Genomic DNA, 21,899 nt, shown 5'->3' with positions numbered 1-21,899 from the left:
GAGAGAGAGAGACTGTTATGGAGACCTAAGGCTAAGATCGTCCTCCTATAATCCTTCTCTTTGCCTACGCATCATCACCTCTTGCTGTGTGCCTAACACACTTGAGATAAACTGTGTGTGTGTGTGTGTGTGTGTGTGTGCGTGTGTGCGTGCGTGCGTGCGTGCGTGCGTGCGTGCGTGCGTGCGTGCGTGCGTGCGTGCGTGCGTGCGTGCGTGCGCGCGCGTGCATGTTTTTTTCAGGGAATGGAACCAGAAACCAGTGCGCTCCTCTAACCTTTAGGCCACGGGGGGGGGGGGGGGGGGGGGGAGCAAACCCTCTGTACTGCATTGATCTAAGTTAGCACTGAAAAGCAAACGCCTCTGTCAAGTGCTGCTGCAGCCCTGTTTTGTCCTGTTTATACTAGCTGTGGCAAAACGGCGTCGCTGACCCCAAAATAGCAGATCTACAATCTCACAATGTGGCACGTCTGCACTGAAATACACAAAATGGCTGTTTACGTTTTTTTTAAATGATTTATTCCAAAGACCTTTTGATGTCTGTCACATTTTCTATCCAGGCAACTTATTCATTCCTACTCCCTAATGCAAGATTCATTGTCGTTGGCCAGACGTTCTGGTCTGGTATTAAAGTATTATCCCAGTCGCTATCAAAAAGAAGAACCGTTCACCTCCCTACTATTATCTGGCTTTTACTGACAACATTAAGTGCTGAGCCAGCACGAGCAGAAGCGGTATTCATTCAAGAAGCTAAATCAGTCAGCAGTTTGAAAATGACAGTCAGACATTTGCCTAATAAACGGGGAGGAGCGACGGGCTGTGTTTACCGGCAGCCGAGCTGCGATGCTAGCTATATACGCTAAGCAGCTGTTTTGTGTTTCCAGGCTCGAGGTGAGTACGTGTCAGTTTTAGGCTGAGCCCGAGCCGTGCCTTTGGAAGCACTCGCTCTGTTGACACAGAGTACGCCTGGCCTGCCATCCCTCTCTCTCTCTCTCTCTCTCTCTCTCTCTCTTCTCTCTCTCTCTCCCTCTCTCCCTCTCTCCCTCTCTCTCTCTCTCTCCCTCTCTCCCTCTCTCTCTCTCTCTCCCTCTCTCTCTCTCTCTCTCTCTCTCTCTTCTCTCTCTCTCTCTCCCTCTCTCCCTCTCTCCCTCTCTCTCTCTCTCTCCCTCTCTCTCTCTCTCTCTCGCACTCTTGGCTGCTCGCATCACCTCATTAGTCAGAAATGTCCCAGTGATATAGGCTACTTGAAGCAAGGAAATCAAGCACTGCGTGTGTGTGTGTGTGTGTGTGTGCGCGTGTGTGTGCGTGCGTGCGTGCGTGCGTGCGTGTGTGTGTGCAAATAACCACGTCCCCACTTTTATCTAGAGCAGGGGTTTTCAACAGGTGGTCCGTGGACCATTGGTCGTCCGTGGAGGTATTGCATGTTGTCCCTGAGACCCTGACCATTCATTTAGTAAAGTAGGATGTGTTGATTTTTTACATTTTCTTTCCACTAGTTGATAAATCGTGAAGTGAATGACCTGGTGACCTATGATGAGCGTCCCTCTAGTCATTTACTGACAAGTTGGAGGTCAAGAAATTCAACAGAAAAGGGGAGTTAGAATCTTAAGAGGGGGAAATGCACTGGATTGTCTGGTTGAGTCATTATTATTAAGACAGTATTAGCAGTCCATGGACCATTGTTTGAGGAACCAATGGGATGTATACACATGAGATGAGAAGTGTTACAAAAGCACTAATCATAGCCCATATCCCCACCCAACACAACAATGGTCCCTGCAGGTTGATTCGAAGGCAGGGACGTCGTGTTGAAGTAAAAGTATTGGAAATTAGAAATACTCAAGTAAAGTACAAATACGTTTTTTATGTTTTTTTTTGTGGCTTTCGTCTTTATTTTATATTTTGTATGGAGGGACAGACAGTAGGCTGACAGGAAATGGGGAGAGAGATGGGGGGGTAAGACATGCAGTAAAGGCCGTCGGGATCGGGAGTCGAACCCGCGGCACACTGCCAGACTGGATTACCAGCCAAGGTGCCTGGACCGCTGAGCCATGGCCCAGGCCTAAATGTACTTGTTGTGTTACTTTCCACCACTGTTGTCTCCACACCGGCCAGTTCAAAGTGCACGGCGCCTCCTTGTTCAGGGCATCGAACCGGTACCGAACAGACTTCAATACGGCTCCTTGTTCAGGGCATCGAGCCGGTACCGAACAGACTTCAATACGGCTCCTTGTTCAGGGCATCGAGCCGGTACCGAACAGACTTCAATACGGCTCCTTGTTCAGGGCATTGAGCCGGTACCGAACAGACTTCAATACGGCACCTTGTTCAGGGCATCGAGCCGGTACCGAACAGACTTCAATACGGCTCCTTGTTCAGGGCATCGAGCCGGTACCGAACAGACTTCAATACGGCTTCTTGTTCAGGGCATTGGACCGGTACCGAACAGACTTCAATACGGCTTCTTGTTCAGGGCATCGAGCCGGTACCGAACAGACTTCAATACGGCTCCTTGTTCAGGGCATCGAGCCGGTACCGAACAGACTTCAATACGGCTCCTTGTTCAGGGCATCGAGCCGGTACCGAACAGACTTCAATACGGCTCCTTGTTCAGGGCATCGAGCCGGTACCGAACAGACTTCAATACGGCTCCTTGTTCAGGGCATTGAGCCGGTACCGAACAGACTTCAATACGGCTCCTTGTTCAGGGCATCGAGCCGGTACCGAACAGACTTCAATACGGCTCCTTGTTCAGGGCATTGAGCCGGTACCGAACAGACTTCAATACGGCTCCTTGTTCAGGGCATCGAGCCGGTACCGAACAGACTTCAATACGGCTCCTTGTTCAGGGCATTGAGCCGGTACCGAACAGACTTCAATACGGCTCCTTGTTCAGGGCATCGAGCCGGTACCGAACAGACTTCAATACGGCTCCTTGTTCAGGGCATCGAGCCGGTACCGAACAGACTTCAATACGGCTCCTTGTTCAGGGCATTGAGCCTGTACCAAACAGACTTCAATACGGCACCGGTTGTTTTTGGCCTGTACAGAGTTTGCACAATGTGTTAAGACTTTCCATTCAACAACAAATAAAGGCATGAATGGAACGTGGAGTTGCGTATACTAGTGTATACTGTATATAGATGCCCTTCCTTCTCTCTAGAGGCGTGCACGCACAAAGGACGCTTGTGCAACGTGTAACCATATCTGTATAATCTGGAAATGTGTTTTGTTACCAGTGTTCCACTGCCCATTATCTACAGAAGGCCTATTCAAAACATTTTGAAAACATTTTATTTTATTTATTCTCTTCTCTAATGACACGCCCAAAACAGGGATGTCGGGTTTAACCCATTTTGGGCAGGAACCCCTTTTGGTGTTAGCATTATGTTATGCTTTAGCTATTGAAATAGCAGATCTACAAGCTCGTAGCGCGCCACCGAGTGGCGCGCTACGAGCTTGTAGGTCTGCTATTTTTGAAAAATCGAAGAACGACTGACATAGAAACATAGTTTTTTCAGAAAACTGTCATTTTCAAACAGACATTTTTAGAATCTGATCTAAGGTCAAAATGGTTTAAAGTTATTAACTGTGAGTGTAAACTCCATTTCAAACACGACGTGTAGTCGAAAATGGTTAGAGCTGTTTTCATCTGATGAATCACAACGTGGTAAAAGAAAATGGGTGTTAATCTGTCACTGAGTGTAAAAATGGAGTCCACTCATACTGGAGGATATTTTTAAAAATCACCAAATTTAGAACAAACATGGGGAAACACTAACAGGATGTGTATCACTGGTTTCTGTCTAAAATTGCCCTCTACCAGAATACCACAAGGAGAGTTAAATTGCCCTCTACCAGAATACCACAAGGAGAGTTAAATTGCCCTCTACCAGAATACCACAAGGAGAGTTAAATGTAATGAATACCACAAGGAGAGTTAAATGTAATGAGGTGTCATTCACTTTTTTTGTTTTTTTTCCTTTTGGTGTTTTGTATTTTTTGATAACAAGCATTAGTGTGTTAATTGTTTTTACGCCATGTGGATTTATAGAATACATAATAATAAATAATACATACGATTTATATAGCGCTTTTCTGGGTACCCAAAGTCGCTTTACAGACATTTTAGTACAGACAATTTTTATTTAGTAAAAACTAGTTAAAAGGTTTTAATTGTGGTCCTACATAAGGACAAGGTTTTCATTGTGGTCCTACATAGATATAGGACCACAATGAAGTCCCCGGGAGTTGTTTTGTGCTATCCTTTTAGCCTTAATGTGCAAGCCGTCAGTGTTGGGGTCCCCACTTGTTCTGCTGTGCTGCGCAATCTTATGTATAGATTTATGTGCAGAGTATCTGAGTCAGTAAATGACATCATTGATGTCATTACTAACCCGTTACGTAGTTCTGTCAGGTTCTCCTCCAGACTGTGGAACCATTGGCGAACTTGTTTGTATGTTCGAAACTGAACTCTTTTTATTGTATATTTCTTTCTATATTATCTTTTTTTTTTAATCTATTATATTGTTGTTTTGTACTGTGATATGGATTCCCCTGAGTCTGCTATAAAGATTGAATTGAATTGAATTGACTTCACCGTTTACATTTCTGAAATTCTGACTCATAAAAAAGACCTACAGGTCAATTTAAACACTAGTCTCGACTTGAGTTAGTTTATCTTACTGTAGCTCTGTAGTGTTTGTTGGCTTCACAGGTGAACTACTGTCAATGATTAGTTGGTATTACAGGCTTAGATAGTAGATCCTGTAAATACAGGCGAGGATTTAGAAGAGTATACACAAGGAATGGGTTCAACAACAGTGGAATACAGTAGTACAGGGGTTCTCAACCTGTGGGTCGCGACCCCTCGGGGGGTCGCCACATTATTTTGGGGGGGTCGATCGCCAAATTATATATATTAAAAAAAGAATATATATATATATATATATATATATATATATATATTGCAACTGAATGGTTGGAAAATGGAAATTAAGAGTTTACATAGTACACGCATAAACTTTCCTTAATGATTATATCTGGTTTCAGTATTCATTTATGGGTTTTTTTGCGGCTTTCGCCTTTATTTTATTTTTATTTTTGTATAGAGGGACAGACAGTAGACTGACAGGAAGAAAGATGGGGGAGTGACATGCAGTAAAGGCCGTCGGGATCGGGAGTCGAACCCGCGTCTGGCACACTGCCAGACTTGGACTACCGGCCAAGGTGCCTAGACCGCTGAGCCACGGCCCAGGCCTCAGTATTCATTTATGTTATATTTCTCTATTATTATACTTTGGGCGGGAACCCCTTTTGGTGTTAGCATTATGTTATGCTTTAGCTATTGAAAAATAGCAGATCTACAAGCTCATAGCGCGCCACCGAGTGGCGCGCTACGAGCTTGTAGGTCTGCTATTTTTGAAAAATCGAAGAACCACTGACATAGAAACATAGCTTTTTCAGAAAACTGTCAGGATGTAGAAGACATTTTTAGAATCTGATCTCAGGTCAAAATGGGTTAAGGTTATTTTTGCAGTCAGTTTGTATTGGTATTTGGTGGTGGGGAGGGGGGCGGGGTGGGGGTCCCGAGACATGGCCAAAGCATTTAACGGGGGTCCCCAGCCAACACCGTTGAGAACCCCTGCAGTAGAACTGTAGTACAACATGACAAGAGTTCATCTTAAGGATTCTTAGAACTATGGAACTCAACAGATGTTTTCCTTGCAGTGCATGAATCTGAAACCACATGCTATATAAAGCTAGCATAATTACTGGACTGGTCTGAGAAAAGCTTGCCATGCCCTCTCTCTTTCACACACACACAAACACACGTGCACGCGCACACACGCACACACACATGTGCGCCGCACATACACACATGCGCACACACACACACGTCGCACACGCACGCACACAAATCATTTGTCATATTTCCAGGCTTCCAGCACCAGATTATCGTACAACTCTGGAAGGATTGAATATGATGAAACGTGTGTAAAGATTACATCATCAATGGACACATTATCATAACAATCAAAGCCCTTTATTTTCTCCCAACTCCTTTTCGTTTTGCATATTATGTTATAATACTGAGCTTATAGTTCTCGCAAGCATTAAGGAACGATCAAATGCTTTTAGCATGCCGTAATAATCACTGAACTCAATCCAACCCTCAATAGCAATCGTCTGCAGACACTTAGCACTGCCCTGCCAACAATCACTATACAACTATTATTCTGATATTAAACTGTCTGCTGCAACTTTATTGGAGACGCATAAATTGACTGTAAGCTGTGCTCGCTTGTAGCAGCTTATGATTACAATCTGTTGCTAGAAAATATTGTTCCTGAAGAAACAAATTCAGTTTGACATATCTCTGTCTGTGTGTTGTGTGTGGGTGTATGGATTTGCCTCTTTTTTTTTTAATGTTTTTTTTTGTGGCTTTTGCCTTTATTTTTTATTTTTTTATGGAGGGACAGACAGTAGGCTGACAGGAAATGGGGAGAGAGATGGAGGGAAGACATGCAGTAAAGGCCGTCGGGATCGGGAGTCGAACCTTTCGGCACACTGCCAGACTGGATTACCAGCCAAGGTGCCTGGACCACTGAGCCATGGCCCAGGCCAGATCTGCCTCTTTAATCAGATTGGGAGCACCTGTTTCCATTTCCCTAATTGTCATCAGTTACACACCTGCTTGCATAGCTGATAGTAGTACTTCCACACACAACCTATGGACCATCATCTGAAATCCCAGTTGAAGAGAAGTTTGTACGTGAAATCTTTTACAAAGAATAGCTGCAATCAGCGATAACAGGCACTTTGAGCTGCAGGCATAAGTCATGTCTTGTGACTCTCGTCTGTCTGTATGTTTGGGGTATGCATGATGCACTCAAAGCGACTCACAGCCGTATGTTTCTGGATGCCTACTGTACGTCTCTACATTTCTCCATTTCACCTCTAGTAAAAACAGAGTACGGACTCCTGTGTGTCTTGTGACGGCTCACGGACACGCATGTGTGTCTGTGCGTGCGTGCGTGGTGTTCATATATTCGAACGGGTATAAGGACTAGTTATTATTATTATTATTATTATACATGCAGCAGAAGGCTGGTCATTTGCTTACAAGGATTCGGTGCGTATTGTATATTTTACATACATTCATAAATGCATCGTATATGACTCAACCGCATACAAGAGAGACTATCTATTTGTAGGGTTAAAACATATGTCAAGAGCCACACACACACACACACACACACACACACACACACACACAGTGAAGATCAAACAAAGCATTTTAGGGTTCTGTATATCTTGGGCAACCCCTAGCCCCTTATCCCTAAACTTTTTTGCCATTTTACTATTTTGAAAAACCTTTTAAATTAGTTCAAATAGCTGATCTACAAGCTGCTGCTCACAATGTGTCGATGTAGATCAGCTAGTTTAACTATTTTAAAATGATTTTTTAAATAGTAACAAAAAGGCAAAGTTTAGTGGGTAAGGGGTGACGCAAAATAGGGCCCATGATTTAATTTTAAAAACATGCATCTTTTGACATGTCTGACATTCTGTGTTCTTAGATCAGAGTACAGAATAAATGCTGGTCTCGACACCTTTAGTCAGAGAAGATGAACATGAACAGAAACTATTGTGATTTATATCTGATGGAGACATACCGGTAATCTATTTCCATTGATCATTTCAGTTATATAATATCTCAAGGCACAATTTAAACTCATGGGGCACATCACACCATAAAACAACGCTATCACTTTAAAAGAAATAACAACAGCTGATTACATTAAATATATTCACAGCCACTCTTTTCAGAGTCAGGACATGCCATCCTTGCCAGATCTTATCAAAGCACATGTTGGAGTTCTCAGGTGGTCCTTGACACCATTTTATTATCCAGTATACTAACTTTCCACTGGGTACAGTGACGCGACTAGTGTTCGTGTACGAGGAGGGAGCGTATAAAAAGCAGCTGCTCGATATCAATTAGTTAGTCGGTTTTCAGGATGACGGGCTGTGTGGCTTTGCTTGTTTTACTGTCCTGTCTGTCTGGGGCTGCTGGGGCTCAGGCAGAGAATGGACCGGTCGGCGAGAGGCAGAGCGACGTTGAACCAGGTTCCCTCTTACAACTTGACCTCTGGGGGGAGCTGTTGGCGCTGAAAGACATGGTGCACAGACTGGGAGCCACCGTCGTGCTGCAGAGTGGTACGCTGAGCAACACACAGACCAGGCTGGCCATCGGCGAGGGGAGGCTGGCAACCAGCGAGGATGGAGCCAAGAATCAGGGGATGTTAATAACAGGTTAGGATGTTTTTTTTTAAATGGACTTTGAAGAAGTACAGGTTGAAATGTGTTTAAAATCGTTTAATATTAAGTATGGTTCTCTGTGATATTTTTCAGAAATGGCTGCCAAATTGAGTGCTAGCGAGGCCAGACTCAGCACCAGCGAGAGCCATGTTGCAGACCTCCAAACCAGACTCGGCACCAGTGAAGGCCAAGTTGAAGTTCTCCAGATCAGACTTAATGCTAGTGAGAGTCAAGTTGAAGGCTTTGAGACTAGACTTAATGCTAGTGAGAGTCAAGTTGAAGTCTTTGAGACCAGACTTAATGCTAGTGAGAGTCAAGTTGAAGGCCTCAAGACCAGACTTAGTGCTAGTGAGAGTCAAGTTGAAGGCTTTGAGACCAGACTTAATGCTAGTGAGAGTCAAGTTGAAGGCCTCAAGACCAGACTTAGTGCTAGTGAGAGTCAAGTTGAAGGATTTGAGACCAGACTTAGTGCTAGTGAGAGTCAAGTTGAAGGCCTCAAGACCAGACTTAGTGCTAGTGAGAGTCAAGTTGAAGGATTTGAGACCAGACTTAGTGCTAGTGAGAGTCAAGTTGAAGGCTTCAAGACCAGACTTAGTGCTAGTGAGAGTCAAGTTGAAGGATTTGAGACCAGACTTAGTGCTAGTGAGAGTCAAGTTGAAGGCTTTGAGACCAGACTTAGTGCTAGTGAGAGTCAAGTTGAAGGCTTTGAGACCAGACTTAGTGCTAGTGAGAGTCAAGTTGAAGGCTTTGAGACCAGACTTAGTGCTAGTGAGAGTCAAGTTGAAGGCCTCAAGACCAGACTTAGTGCTAGTGAGAGTCAAGTTGAAGGATTTGAGACCAGACTTAGTGCTAGTGAGAGTCAAGTTGAAGTCTTTGAGACCAGACTTAGTGCTAGTGAGAGTCAAGTTGAAGTCTTTGAGACAAGACTTAGTACAAGCGAGAGTCAAGTTGAAGTCTTTGAGACCAGACTTAGTGCAAGCGAGAGTCAAGTTGAAGTCTTTGAGACCAGACTTAGTGCTAGTGAGAGTCAAGTTGAAGGCTTTGAGACCAGACTTAATGCTAGTGAGAGTCAAGTTGAAGTCTTTGAGACCAGACTTAGTACAAGCGAGAGTCAAGTTGAAGTCTTTGAGACAAGACTTAGTACAAGCGAGAGTCAAGTTGAAGTCTTTGAGACCAGACTTAATGCTAGTGAGAGTCAAGTTGAAGGCTTTGAGACCAGACTTAGTGCTAGTGAGAGTCAAGTTGAAGTCTTTGAGACCAGACTTAGTACAAGCGAGAGTCAAGTTGAAGTCTTTGAGACAAGACTTAGTACAAGCGAGAGTCAAGTTGAAGTCTTTGAGACCAGACTTAATGCTAGTGAGAGTCAAGTTGAAGGCTTTGAGACCAGACTTAGTGCTAGTGAGAGTCAAGTTGAAGTCTTTGAGACCAGTCTTAGTGCTAGTGAGAGTCAAGTTGAAGGCTTTGAGACCAGAGTTAGTGCAAGCGAGAGTCAAGTTGAAGTATTTGAGACCAGACTTAGTTCTAGTGAGAGTCAAGTTGAAGTCTTTGAGACCAGACTTAATGCTAGTGAGAGTCAAGTTGAAGGCCTCAAGACCAGACTTAATGCTAGTGAGAGTCAAGTTGAAGTCTTTGAGACTAGACTTAGTGCTAGTGAGAGTCAAGTTGAAGTCTTTGAGACCAGTCTTAGTTCTAGTGGGAGTCAAGTTGAAGGCTTTGAGACCAGACTTAATGCTAGTGAGAGTAAAGTTGAAGTCTTTGAGACCAGACTTGGTGCTAGTGAGAGTCAAGTTGAAGGCTTTGAGACCAGACTTAATGCTAGTGAGAGTCAAGTTGAAGGCTTTGAGACCAGACTTAGTGCTAGTGAGAGTCAAGTAGAAGTCTTTGAGACCAGACTTAATGCTAGTGAGAGTCAAGTTGAAGGCTTTGAGACAAGACTTAGTACAAGCGAGAGTCAAGTTGAAGTCTTTGAGACTAGACTTAGTGCAAGCGAGAGTCAAGTTGAAGTCTTTGAGACCAGACTTAGTGCTAGTGAGAGTCAAGTTGAAGGCTTTGAGATCAGACTTAGTGCTAGTGAGAGTCAAGTTGAAGTCTTTGAGACAAGACTTAGTACAAGCGAGAGTCAAGTTGAAGTCTTTGAGACCAGACTTAATGCTAGTGAGAGTCAAGTTGAAGGCTTTGAGATCAGACTTAGTGCTAGTGAGAGTCAAGTTGAAGTCTTTGAGACCAGACTTAGTGCTAGTGAGAGTCAAGTTGAAGTCTTTGAGACAAGACTTAGTACAAGCGAGAGTCAAGTTGAAGTCTTTGAGACCAGACTTAATGCTAGTGAGAGTCAAGTTGAAGTCTTTGAGACCAGACTTAGTGCTAGTGAGAGTCAAGTTGAAGTCTTTGAGACCAGACTTAATGCTAGTGAGAGTCAAGTTGAAGGCTTTGAGACCAGACTTAGTGCTAGTGAGAGTCAAGTTGAAGTCTTTGAGACCAGACTTAGTGCTAGTGAGAGTCAAGTTGAAGGCTTTGAGACCAGAGTTAGTGCAAGTGAGAGTCAAGTTGAAGGCTTTGAGACCAGACTTAATGCTAGTGAGAGACTAGTTGAAGTATTTGAGACCAGACTTAATGCTAGTGAGAGTCAAGTTGAAGGCTTTGAGACCAGACTTAATGCTAGTGAGAGTCAAGTTGATGATCTCCAAACCAGAATGAGTACCGGTGAGGTCCAGGTGGAAGACTTGAAGGAAGAAAGTGAAGGTAATTTGAAGTCATGGAGATTGTTACCGGTGACTAAGTCATCAATGATAATGCTTAGGAATGCGACAAAAAATCACACCCCTGTGAAGTGAGGGGAGCGAGTATTTTGAGTATTTACTGTGTGACTTGCTAATGCTAATGTACTGATTTCAGCCCATCTTGCTCAGCTGTCCACCATAGAAACCAGGCTGACTGCTGCTGAAAGCAAAGTGCACCAACTGTCAAGTAAGTAATAATAATAATAATAATAGTAAAGTATGTTAAGCAAACATTGGGCTCGATTTTCGTCGCCGCCATTGGCCTGCCATATAGGCTTTGGCGATGGGCTGGCACCGTGGGTGAGCACCGTCTTGTGTGGCTTCATGAAGGGCGGCCGCCACCTTCATAAGGAGCCCAAGTCCCAAGCCATTTATCAGCTTCATTTTATAGTGTTCCGGTTCCAATTTTGTCTGCTCATTTATTTGTGCCATCACATACAATTCCACTTGTTTAATCTGTATCCTGGCTGCGTTCTCTAGTGAGTCTAGTCTATCCTGATTGGATAAAATCGGTATCCCGACCTGAAAATGTATTTTCTGTCTATTAAAGTGCTAGACTCTAGCGGCTAGAGAGACGGGGAGACCCCTGTTACTGAACAAACACTCTACAGCAAGGACTACTATCAGAATATATAGTGATGTAACCTTTTAACAACAAACATTTTGTTTTTAACAACACATATCAATTGCCCTACCTTTAAACAATTTATAATGCTCCTGTGTTGACAGACACACCGAAGGTGGCCTTCTCTGTTGGTTTGACTAATGGAGGACAAGTTGGACCGTATGGTTCTGAAACCACTCTGGTCTACAAGAAGGTCTTCACTAACATCGGCAACGCCTACAATCCATCTAATGGTAGGTGGTGATTAAACTTACAGAAAGATTAGCACTCACCAATTTACACAATATTCTAATTCATTGAGATGGACCTGTACATGTAGTGGAGTGAAAGTACAATATTAATCACTTAACTCACACAACTTGTAGATCTGCCTTTTTTAATTAAGGTGTTTATTTTTATAATAATTGTAATAATTTGATTTTTTTTTATTAGTGTGGTTGCCCTAACAGGGCAACCAGACTATTGTAATTGTGGGCTCGCAACAGCGAGCACACACTAGTTATTGCCAGTTTATATTTATACTTCTTCTTTATTCCAATTTCCGCCCTTTTTTCGTCCTCCTACTACTTTCACACACTTTATGCTAGAAATTTAGTTCAAACTTCAAACTGTTCAGCTCTTTGCAGTTATGTGTGCTTGCATTTAGATTTTTACAAATGTTTATACTTTTTTAACTTTTAAACTTTTAAACTTTTTTTTACATTCTTTATAATGAGAGTCGATGGGAGAAACGTCCCATTTTTCACAGTTGACTTTTTTGTGCTCTTATTACTCTGTCATACTTTCACTTTGAAACTCCATTCAAACTTTAAAATGTTCATCAATCTTTGAATTTTCATTGGTGAAAAAGTTTTTTTGAAAAAGTTTATACTTTTTAAAATATTTAACTTTATTTATAAAATGTTTCTCTCATAGACAATGTATGGGATGCAATCTCTAAATCCACCTCACTTTTGCAGCCTCATTACTCTGGCATACTTTGTCGTAGAAACGTGATTTAAACTTTAGCTAGCTCACACGGCTGTGGACTTTTTCGTGGTTCAAACCGTATTCGAATATGTTACACGGTTTTACCGAAATCGCAGTTCAATCGCAGGCCGTTTCGCCTAATCAGTGTCCCCTTAGAGTGCGGGGCCTCCTTGAGTAGAGTGTGGAAACTGAAATGCTTCCCTCGGAAATCTACCAAACAAATTGTCGTCCTGGCCAAAATATTCACTTTACACGGATGTTCTTTGGTCATTTTGTAGCCACACATGTCCTCTTTCACACAATGTAACCACCAAAGCACAGATACATACAGAATGTGAACTACGGCCTTTTAAGTGACACAAATACAGTCAAGCGGCCCATTGACCTCCATTGTATAATTCTTACGAGGAAAGTATCGTAAAGACAATTCTTAACTCGCTCTTATAACCACATTTTCGATCGTACCAACACCACCATCGCACATGTTGTACCTCAATGGCTCAGGCCACTCAAAGTGAAAAGAATATTTGCATTCGACTTTTACTTTTTGCGATAGAGCAATTTGTTCGGGCATAGGTTTTTCCCTATTCAGGCCCATTGAAATCTCCCAGTCATAGTGAAGCACTGTTTTACTCTCCCACAGCTGAGACATATAAGGGCTTAATTACAGGGCTGACATTAGAGTTACAAGATCTCAATGAGTTGCTCTGCGAAACCTTGTGAGCTTGTAGGTCTGCTATTTGTGCAGTCACAGACACACGCATGCATACGCACGCACGCACGCACGCACGCAGCTTGTAGATTTGCTATTTGTGCAATTAGGCTCTACACACAGAGTTACAGACACATGCATGCACACGCACACGCACGCACGTGCACGCACGTGCACATGCACGTGCACGCACGTGCACATGCACGTGCACGCACGCACGCACGCACGCACGCACGCACGCACGCACGCACGCACGCACGCACGCACGCACGCACACACACACACACACACACACACACACACACACACACACACACACACACACACACACACACACAAAAACCCTGTCTTTTGCTTGCAGCATGCTACAGTCTTGCAAATTTGCTCCGTGGGCTTAAACCACCAATAGGAGCACGCTGTACTTAATTAATTGCTTAAGCCCCGCCCTTCTGTCTTCCCATTGGCTGGCCTTTACACAGCTCTAACTTTTGTTTGCAGCATGATACAGTCCTGAAAATGTATGGACTTACACCACCAATAGGAACACTAATATAAACTTAATTTTTTTTTTTTTTTTTTTTTAATTTTTTTTTTTTTTTAACTTTTTTCTTTTTAACTTTTTTTTTTTTTAACTTTTTTTTAAAAAAACTTAAAAAAAAAAAACTTAAAAAATAAAACTTAAAAATGAAAAACTTAAAAAAAACTTAAAAGAAAAAAAAAACTTTTAAAAAAGAACTTAAAAAAAACATTTAAAGAAAAACTTAAATACTTAAAAAAACTTAAAAAAAATGAACTTAAAAAATAAACTTAAAAAAAATAAACTTAACAAAAACTTAAAAAAAACTTTTAAAAACACAAAAATGAAAGAAAAATCTTAGACCATTGTCAATAATCATTGTGTTTATGCTTTTAAAGATAGGCCTATATGCTATTTGACCCTTTTTTTTTTACATGTAAACGTATGCTATTTAATACAATTTCTGCTCATTAATGCTTTCATATCCATTGATGTTGTATTTTTTTCTTTTTACCTTTTCTTAATTAATCAAGAATGCAATACAAATCATTAGTAGACACAGTTATAACTTTACTTACTTTATTCTGCCACTTTTTGGGCATCATACTACTTCCACATACTTTACTCCGCTTTATGCAGTTACTTATGCTTATACTATTCTTTTTACAAATTTTTATACTTTTTAACTTTTTGTATTTTTTTTTCCTTCAGCTTTAATACATTTACTACTGTACATCATACATTGAGTTTTTTGGCGAGCCCACGCAGTTTCACCAGGAACTGCTTTTCTAGTTGTAACACTTTATTCTTTTTATTTTACTAGAGTAAGACAAAGTTTGTCCCACTACTAGTCCCACAGTTTTGACTGTACGCACTTGAACCATATGTCAAATTGACCGTAAAAATCGGGAATCGTGTGCTTGCTCATTTCTAAGAGAAATATTGTATAGTTTAATTGATATTAATTTATTAGTGAATTAAATTTCCCCATTGACATGAATGGAAAAATGCGAAAAATCACGTTCAAGTATTTTTTCCTCGGAGACCGTAAGGGCTATAGTTACAAAACTTGGAGGGATAATTTGTAATACTTACTAAAATTAATTAACTTATAATTATATCGGTCGGCCTCATGGTGGCGCTATAACAGCCCACTTTACGTTTTGGCTTATAAGTCTTGAACCGTAGGTCGTAAATTCAAAATTCCTTTCTCCCTGTATTCCTTGGGCCATGACGCATCTCCCCATATAGGCCACGCCCATTGCGTGGGCCATGCGTCATGGTAGATTTTCCGCCATTTTGAATTTTCTCCAAAACACACTTTTTTCTCCTCCTCCTACAGATTTTGTCAAAATCTCACAAAAATTGGTACACATGATCTCTGGGCCTTTCCGATAAAGACACCACAGGCGGAATTTTGATAGTGCGTATCGTTCGGCCGTAATCGGCTTCCGAAGTTAGTGGGATGGGCCTATTTTACAAAAAATGCCTAAAATCCCGAACGAAATGTCCGATCCATCCCAAATTTGAATCCCATGTCGCGGGTGGTTAAATCAACCAAGTACCAAAAGCAATTCCATTTTCATCCATAGGGGGCGCCGCAAATGCGAGAAATGTCGCAAAAACATGATTTTTGGGGGATAAATCCCCTCCGAATTACTTACGCATGATCGCAGGGGTGACGCGACATTGTAATTGGCTGGCAATATCAGTGGGAGGGGCATATGTGAGCCACTGCGGCAACCACACTTTGCAATTTTTTAAAATTGCGACCTTTCTAGTTTTTCTATTTATTGAATGTGTTCTCTCATGTGTCCCCTAGGGGTCTTCTCTGCACCCGTGAAAGGAGCCTATCACTTCACATTCGCTGCCCTTGGCATCTGGATCAAAGAGTATTTCTGCCTCTCCATGTATAAGAACGGGCAGAGCCTCACATTCAACTGTGGCTACAGTAGTGGAGGTGATGAACAGGTGTCTAACGCGATGACCGTAGTGATGGAGCGGGGGGACAGGGTCTACATGCGTTTAGGGGCAGGGGCCAAGATCTATGATGACTCAAAACACCGCACTGTGTTCAGTGGTGTTCTGGTCTAGTCTATGTAACACTGCTACTGGTACCATTATCTTAACCCATTCAGGCCTGACGTCGAAATTTAAAAAAAAAAGTTTTCTAAATCATGACAATTTTCGGAAAGATTTGAGGCACATTTTAACGATTTTTCAAAAAATAGCAGACCTACAAGTTCATAGCGCGCCACTCGGTGGCGCGCTATGAGCTTGTAGATCTGCTATTTTTCAATAGCTAAATTATAACAATGTTTAAAACACCAAAAGGGGTTCCCGCCCCAAAATGGGTTAATGGTTAATGTGGTTAAACGCTAACGTGACATGGATGCGTTCCAGGTCTCAATGGATTAATAGAGTGTCCTGGTCTAGTCTATGTAACACTGCTACTGGTACCATTATCTTAATAGAGTGTCCTGGTCTAGTCTATGTAACACTGCTACTGGTACCATTACCTTAATAGAGTGTCCTGGTCTAGTCTATGTAACACTGTTACTGGTACCATTACCTTAATAGAGTGTTCTGGTCTAGTCTAGCTAAATTAGGAACATTTAACCCCATTTTAATTTGACGATTTACAAGATCACAAAATGTTGGATTGCAACATGTTGTGAGCTTTTGAGCTACTATTTTTAATATGCTTTGAAAATTCTGAAATAATTATGAAAGTTTAAATTCTGTTGAAACACAAATTTTAAGTCTGGGTCTATGGCACAGACGGGCCGGCGTCCACAGACAAATAGATCATTTTGGGGTCCTTGACATGAACATGTTTGAGAAGCATTATTTTAAAGAACCTCCACAATGCTCATATTCATTCTGTCAATAAACACATCGAACATCACTGTTGATGTTGTTTTCTGAAAAAGCTATGTTTCTATGTCAGTGGTTCTTCGATTTTTCAAAGATAGCAGACCTACAAGCTCATAGCGCGCCACTCGGTGGCGCGCTATGAGCTTGTAGATCTGCTATTTTTCAATAGCTAAAGTATAACAAAATGGGTTAAGACTGTAATACTGTACATAAGACCAATGATGATGTGTTTATGTCCATATAAGATACATTATGAGAACGATAACATTCATGAGTGTCACTGAATATTATCACATTATTGTAGAAACATTTAGTTTATTGAGTAATCTAACTGATGCAATTATCACATGAGCTAATTGATATAATGTTTATTTTACTATAAATGAAGAATACATTTTCATCACACAAAAAAAGAGAAATGGAAATTGATTGATTGATTGAAGTAGGCCTATTTATTAACAGTTTGCAGAATGGGTACATTTCCCATGAAAGCACAACGCAATACAAAGACTGTTACTGTGGACGACACACGGTTAAAGCATTACACTTGTTTACAACAGGGTCCACCGTTTTCAATTCATCAGAACATTTAGAGACGTACAAATATACACTTATATAAATCAGGAAATCATGTAAGGAGGTAAAAAGTGAAAAGAAACATTCAGTCGGATTCAGATTTTACAGGGGCCAGTTTCTAATTGCAGCCGTCCGTCGGTGCCCTTTGAGAGCGCTTTTGAAGGAGTCAAGGGATTTGCATGTCTTAATGGCTGTTGGTAGGGCGTTCCACATTTTGGTGGCATAGGAGCGAAAATAATTTAGTCCCTTGTTTGTGCGGAATCTGGGTTGCACATGGTTTGTTGAACTCCCTCTGGTGTTGTGGGTGTGAAATTCGTTGACATTAAGTATTTAGACAGGTACATGGGTATCTAAGGTGGTGTAGCGAATCTTGTGGACCAGCTATGTGTGTCTGTATGTCTGTCTCTGTGTCTGTATGTCTGAGCACAGACAGCTGCAACAACCAAGCCAATACCGCTGGATGTCACTGTTGAGCCGTGACACACACACACGCACACAGGTCAGGGAGGAGGGATATACATTGCAGTACATAGTTGCACCGCTCAGTTCACACAGGTGTGATTTTTCCCCCTCGTATCACATCAGCGCTGATGGTTTTACGGTCGCCTCTAGGTGCTATAAACTAAACTTCACTCTCCTCATTCTTAAGAAGGATTAAGCGGACTCTTACTTGACTTTGAAGCTCAAGAGATTTCCAAAACAAAAGGTTTTGACGTCTGAAGTCTTTCTGCTCTGCAGCCGAGGGGGGATTTTTATAATGAGGGGCTTTTCATTTTGACCCCCAGAGACTCTGAGACGTCTTGTCACACGGACATTCCCCCAGAGACTCTGTGAGACGTCTTGTCACACGGACATTCACCCCCAGAGACTCTGTGAGACGTCTTGTCACACAGACATTCACCCAGAGACTCTGTGAGACGTCTTGTCACACGGACATTCCCCCAGAGACTCTGTGAGACGTCTTGTCACACGGACATTCACCCCCAGAGACTCTGTGAGACGTCTTGTCACACGGACATTCCCCCAGAGACTCTGTGAGACGTCTTGTCACACGGACATTCACCCCCAGAGACTCTGTGAGACGTCTTGTCACACGGACATTCCCCCAGAGACTCTGTGAGACGTCTTGTCACACGGACATTCACCCCCAGAGACTCTGTGAGACGTCTTGTCACACAGACATTCACCCAGAGACTCTGTGAGACGTCTTGTCACACGGACATTCACCCCCAGAGACTCTGTGAGACGTCTTGTCACACGGATATTCCCCCAGAGACTCTGTGAGACGTCTTGTCACATGGACATTCCCTCAGAGACTCTGTGAGACGTCTTGTCACACGGACATTCACCCAGAGACTCTGTGAGACGTCTTGTCACACGGACATTCCCCCAGAGACTCGACATTCCCCCAGAGACTCTGTGAGACGTCTTGTCACAGGGACATTCCCCCAGAGACTCTGTGAGACGTCTTGTCACACGGACATTCCAGGACCATGTCCATGAGCAGCTAGACATCTTGGGACACCGATGGCTAGATTCCCGAGCGTGCGGTGTTGATTTGGTCGACTAAACTATGACGGAAAATGTTCGACTACCATTTTTCACCGACGAAAACAACATGAAAACTAAATAAAAACTAAGGTATGATGACTAAATCTATAAGACTAAATATATTGACAATTTCGTCAACAAAAGCAAACTAGACTAAAATGTTAACTAATAGTGGAGAAGAGATCCAGTAGAACTATAGGCCTACAAGACAAGTCATTTTATGTTTGGTTGCGCTCGGGTGTTGCGCTCTGAAAATAGCAGATCTGCAAGCTCACAACGCGTCACAGCTTGTAATTTATAGATGGGCTATTTTCAGCATGCAACCAAGTGTAAAATCAGGCATTACACAACGCCATCAAGGCAGCGCCAATATACATTTATGTCGACAAAATCAACTGTAGATTTAGTCCACTAAAATCGAATGATATTTAGTCGAGTAAAACTAAAACATTTCAGATGTCTAAAGTATGACTAAAACTAAATGTAATTTTATTCAAAAGACTATGACAAAAACTTTATTCAAAAGACTATGACTAAAACTACATCAAACTTTGCTGTCAAAATCAACACTGATTCCTAAGCCTGCAGGCGGTGACTTTACCCCCCCCGTTTCCAGTCTTTCTCCACTGTCAAAAAATAATAATAATGCAAAAAGCCTCAAGACAAATCTTAGAAAATAAGAATAGTAGGGAACTGATCTTCCATTCTGACCCAGACAGTATACCAGTTATTCTCAACCTTTTGAATAGAAGGAGGACCCTCATGGAATCAGGCCATGGATTTCCCCCCCCACCCACCCACCCACACACACACATACAGACACACACAGACACTTAGCCACGGACAAGGCCAGTGTTGCCACGGACGCATTGAGGACCCCTGATAGTCTATCAGCATGAATCTACAGTGTCAACGTTACTCAACAGTGAGTGTCTCTGGGTTATCTGGGTATGCGTACAGTCCTTAGAGTATATATTAAGGCGAAATGGACATAGTGGCCGAATTTGGTATTTGGCTGGTCCGTTGACTATCATTGCGCACGTTCATTGATGACACGTGAACGCTGTTTCATACGTGAACGCGTGCAATGATAGTCAACGGCCAGCGCGTTCACGATTTGGCCCAATCCATCCCAGAATGCACTCTGTTCCTACCCGGAAGGAGGAGTGAAATCGCCACATGCGCTTTTGAGCAACTTAATGCAAGTGGATGGGAGGAGAAATCCGTATTAATATATACTCTAAGGTACAGTCCAGGGGTCGTCGTTATGTCTCTATTAATATATACTCTAAGGTACAGTCCAGGGGTCGTCGTTATGTCTCTATTAATATATACTCTAAGGTACAGTCCAGGGGTCGTCGTTATGTCTCTATTAATATATACTCTAAGGTACAGTCCAGGGGTCGTCGTTATGTCTCTATTAATATATACTCTAAGGTACAGTCCAGGGGTCGTCGTTATGTCTCTATTAATATATACTCTAAGGTACAGTCCAGGGGTCGTCGTTATGTCTCTATTAATATATACTCTAAGGTACAGTCCAGGGGTCATCGTTATGTCTCTATTAATATATACTCTAAGGTACAGTCCAGGGGTCGTCGTTATGTCTCTATTAATATATACTCTAAGGTACAGTCCAGGGGTCGTCGTTATGTCTCTATTAATATATACTCTAAGGTACAGTCCAGGGGTCGTCGTTATGTCTCTATTAATATATACTCTAAGGTACAGTCCAGGGGTCATCGTTATGTCTCTATTAATATATACTCTAAGGTACAGTCCAGGGGTCGTCGTTATGTCTCTATTAATATATACTCTAAGGTACAGTCCAGGGGTCGTCGTTATGTCTCTATTAATATATACTCTAAGGTACAGTCCAGGGGTCATCGTTATGTCCGTACACGTACAAATGTGTCTGTGGCAAAGACTTGGTCTTGTTGTCCGCGGCAAGTTTTTGAATTGTCTCATTATAATATTCGTATTTTGATCATAATGGCCAATTACTGAATGTCACTGTATGACAGTGATTTACTATGACACATTAGGAGTCCACTGGTACTTAGTGGTTCTCAAGGGGTGCATACTTAGTTTAGACTAGTCATTGGTTAGACATGGGTTAAGGTTAGGTTTAGGTGTGCTGCCCCGTGGGAGGTTAGGGTGAGGGTTTGAGATAGGTTGTAGTTGTAGGACTAATGACTGGTCTAACCAATGACTAGTCTAAACCAAATACTGTCTCAACTAAGTACTGCACCCGTTCTGAAACGTTTTATTTGCAAGGACCCCCATAACTCTGAGAGTGTACAAATGGACCCGTAGCCATCCATTTGGTTCCATTTGGACACTCTTGAAGTTACAAACTTCAGGGCTATCTATCTCTTTATGTGTTTCTGGTAATAAGCTAAGTATTATCTGTGGCAAAAATTGAATTTTTACAAAAATGTCCACCACAAGCCAACATGGCTCAGTCTCTTTCCCATCGTTCTGTGCTGTGCTTGGAAGTTGGAACCCGACTGAAACGTTGTGATAACACTAACAGTGATTCTAAGTCACTCAGAAGTGAAATGCTGTGATAGCCTACTGATAACAGTGATTCTAAAGGAGTGATTCACTCAGAACTAATGTTTGGTTTGTTTTCAGCGACCTCTGATTAACTCATGACTCTTGTCATGGACGGCACAGCGAGCGGACAAACCGATCCTCAGTGTTAATATAACGCTGAGAGTTACATTGGACTTTAATCCACAATGGATTAAAGCCAAATGAAATCTCACGACTGAAACGTTTTGTGTGTGTGTGTGTGTGTGTGTGTGTGTGTGTGTGTGTTTGTGTGTGTGTGTGTGTGTGTGTGTGTCCTAACTAACAGTCCTAATGTGTGTGTGTGTCCTAACTAACAGTCCTAATGTGTGTGTGTGTCCTAACTAACAGTCCTAATGTGTGATTGGATTTGTGAGACGTACGGTGTGAAAGGAGTCC

The 21,899-nt window shown here is 42.2% G+C and overlaps 1 protein-coding gene across 2 annotated transcripts in view; it reads left to right on the top strand.

The window, feature by feature from the left end:
- Window positions 1-21,899, top strand: part of ccn4a (cellular communication network factor 4a) — a 107,780-nt gene that overhangs the window by 64,962 nt on the left and 20,919 nt on the right. The window contains exons 1-3 of one of the 2 annotated variants that reach the window (XM_079523292.1): window positions 10,830-11,061; window positions 11,215-11,286; window positions 11,829-11,957. The exons of the other annotated variant lie outside the window; for it this stretch is intronic. Coding sequence (XP_079379418.1) covers window positions 11,865-11,957 — 93 coding nt within the window. The 5' untranslated portion in view covers window positions 10,830-11,061; window positions 11,215-11,286; window positions 11,829-11,864. Of the gene's footprint in view, window positions 1-10,829; window positions 11,062-11,214; window positions 11,287-11,828; window positions 11,958-21,899 lie in introns of those variants that run through there. 2 annotated transcript variants of the gene reach the window in all.

Source organism: Electrona antarctica (genome assembly GCF_951216825.1).
Source record: "Electrona antarctica genome assembly, chromosome: 15".
NCBI classification, from domain to species: Eukaryota; Metazoa; Chordata; class Actinopteri; order Myctophiformes; family Myctophidae; genus Electrona; species Electrona antarctica.
Note: the sequence above shows the minus strand (reverse complement) of the source record. Positions and strands in the feature narration are given on the sequence as shown.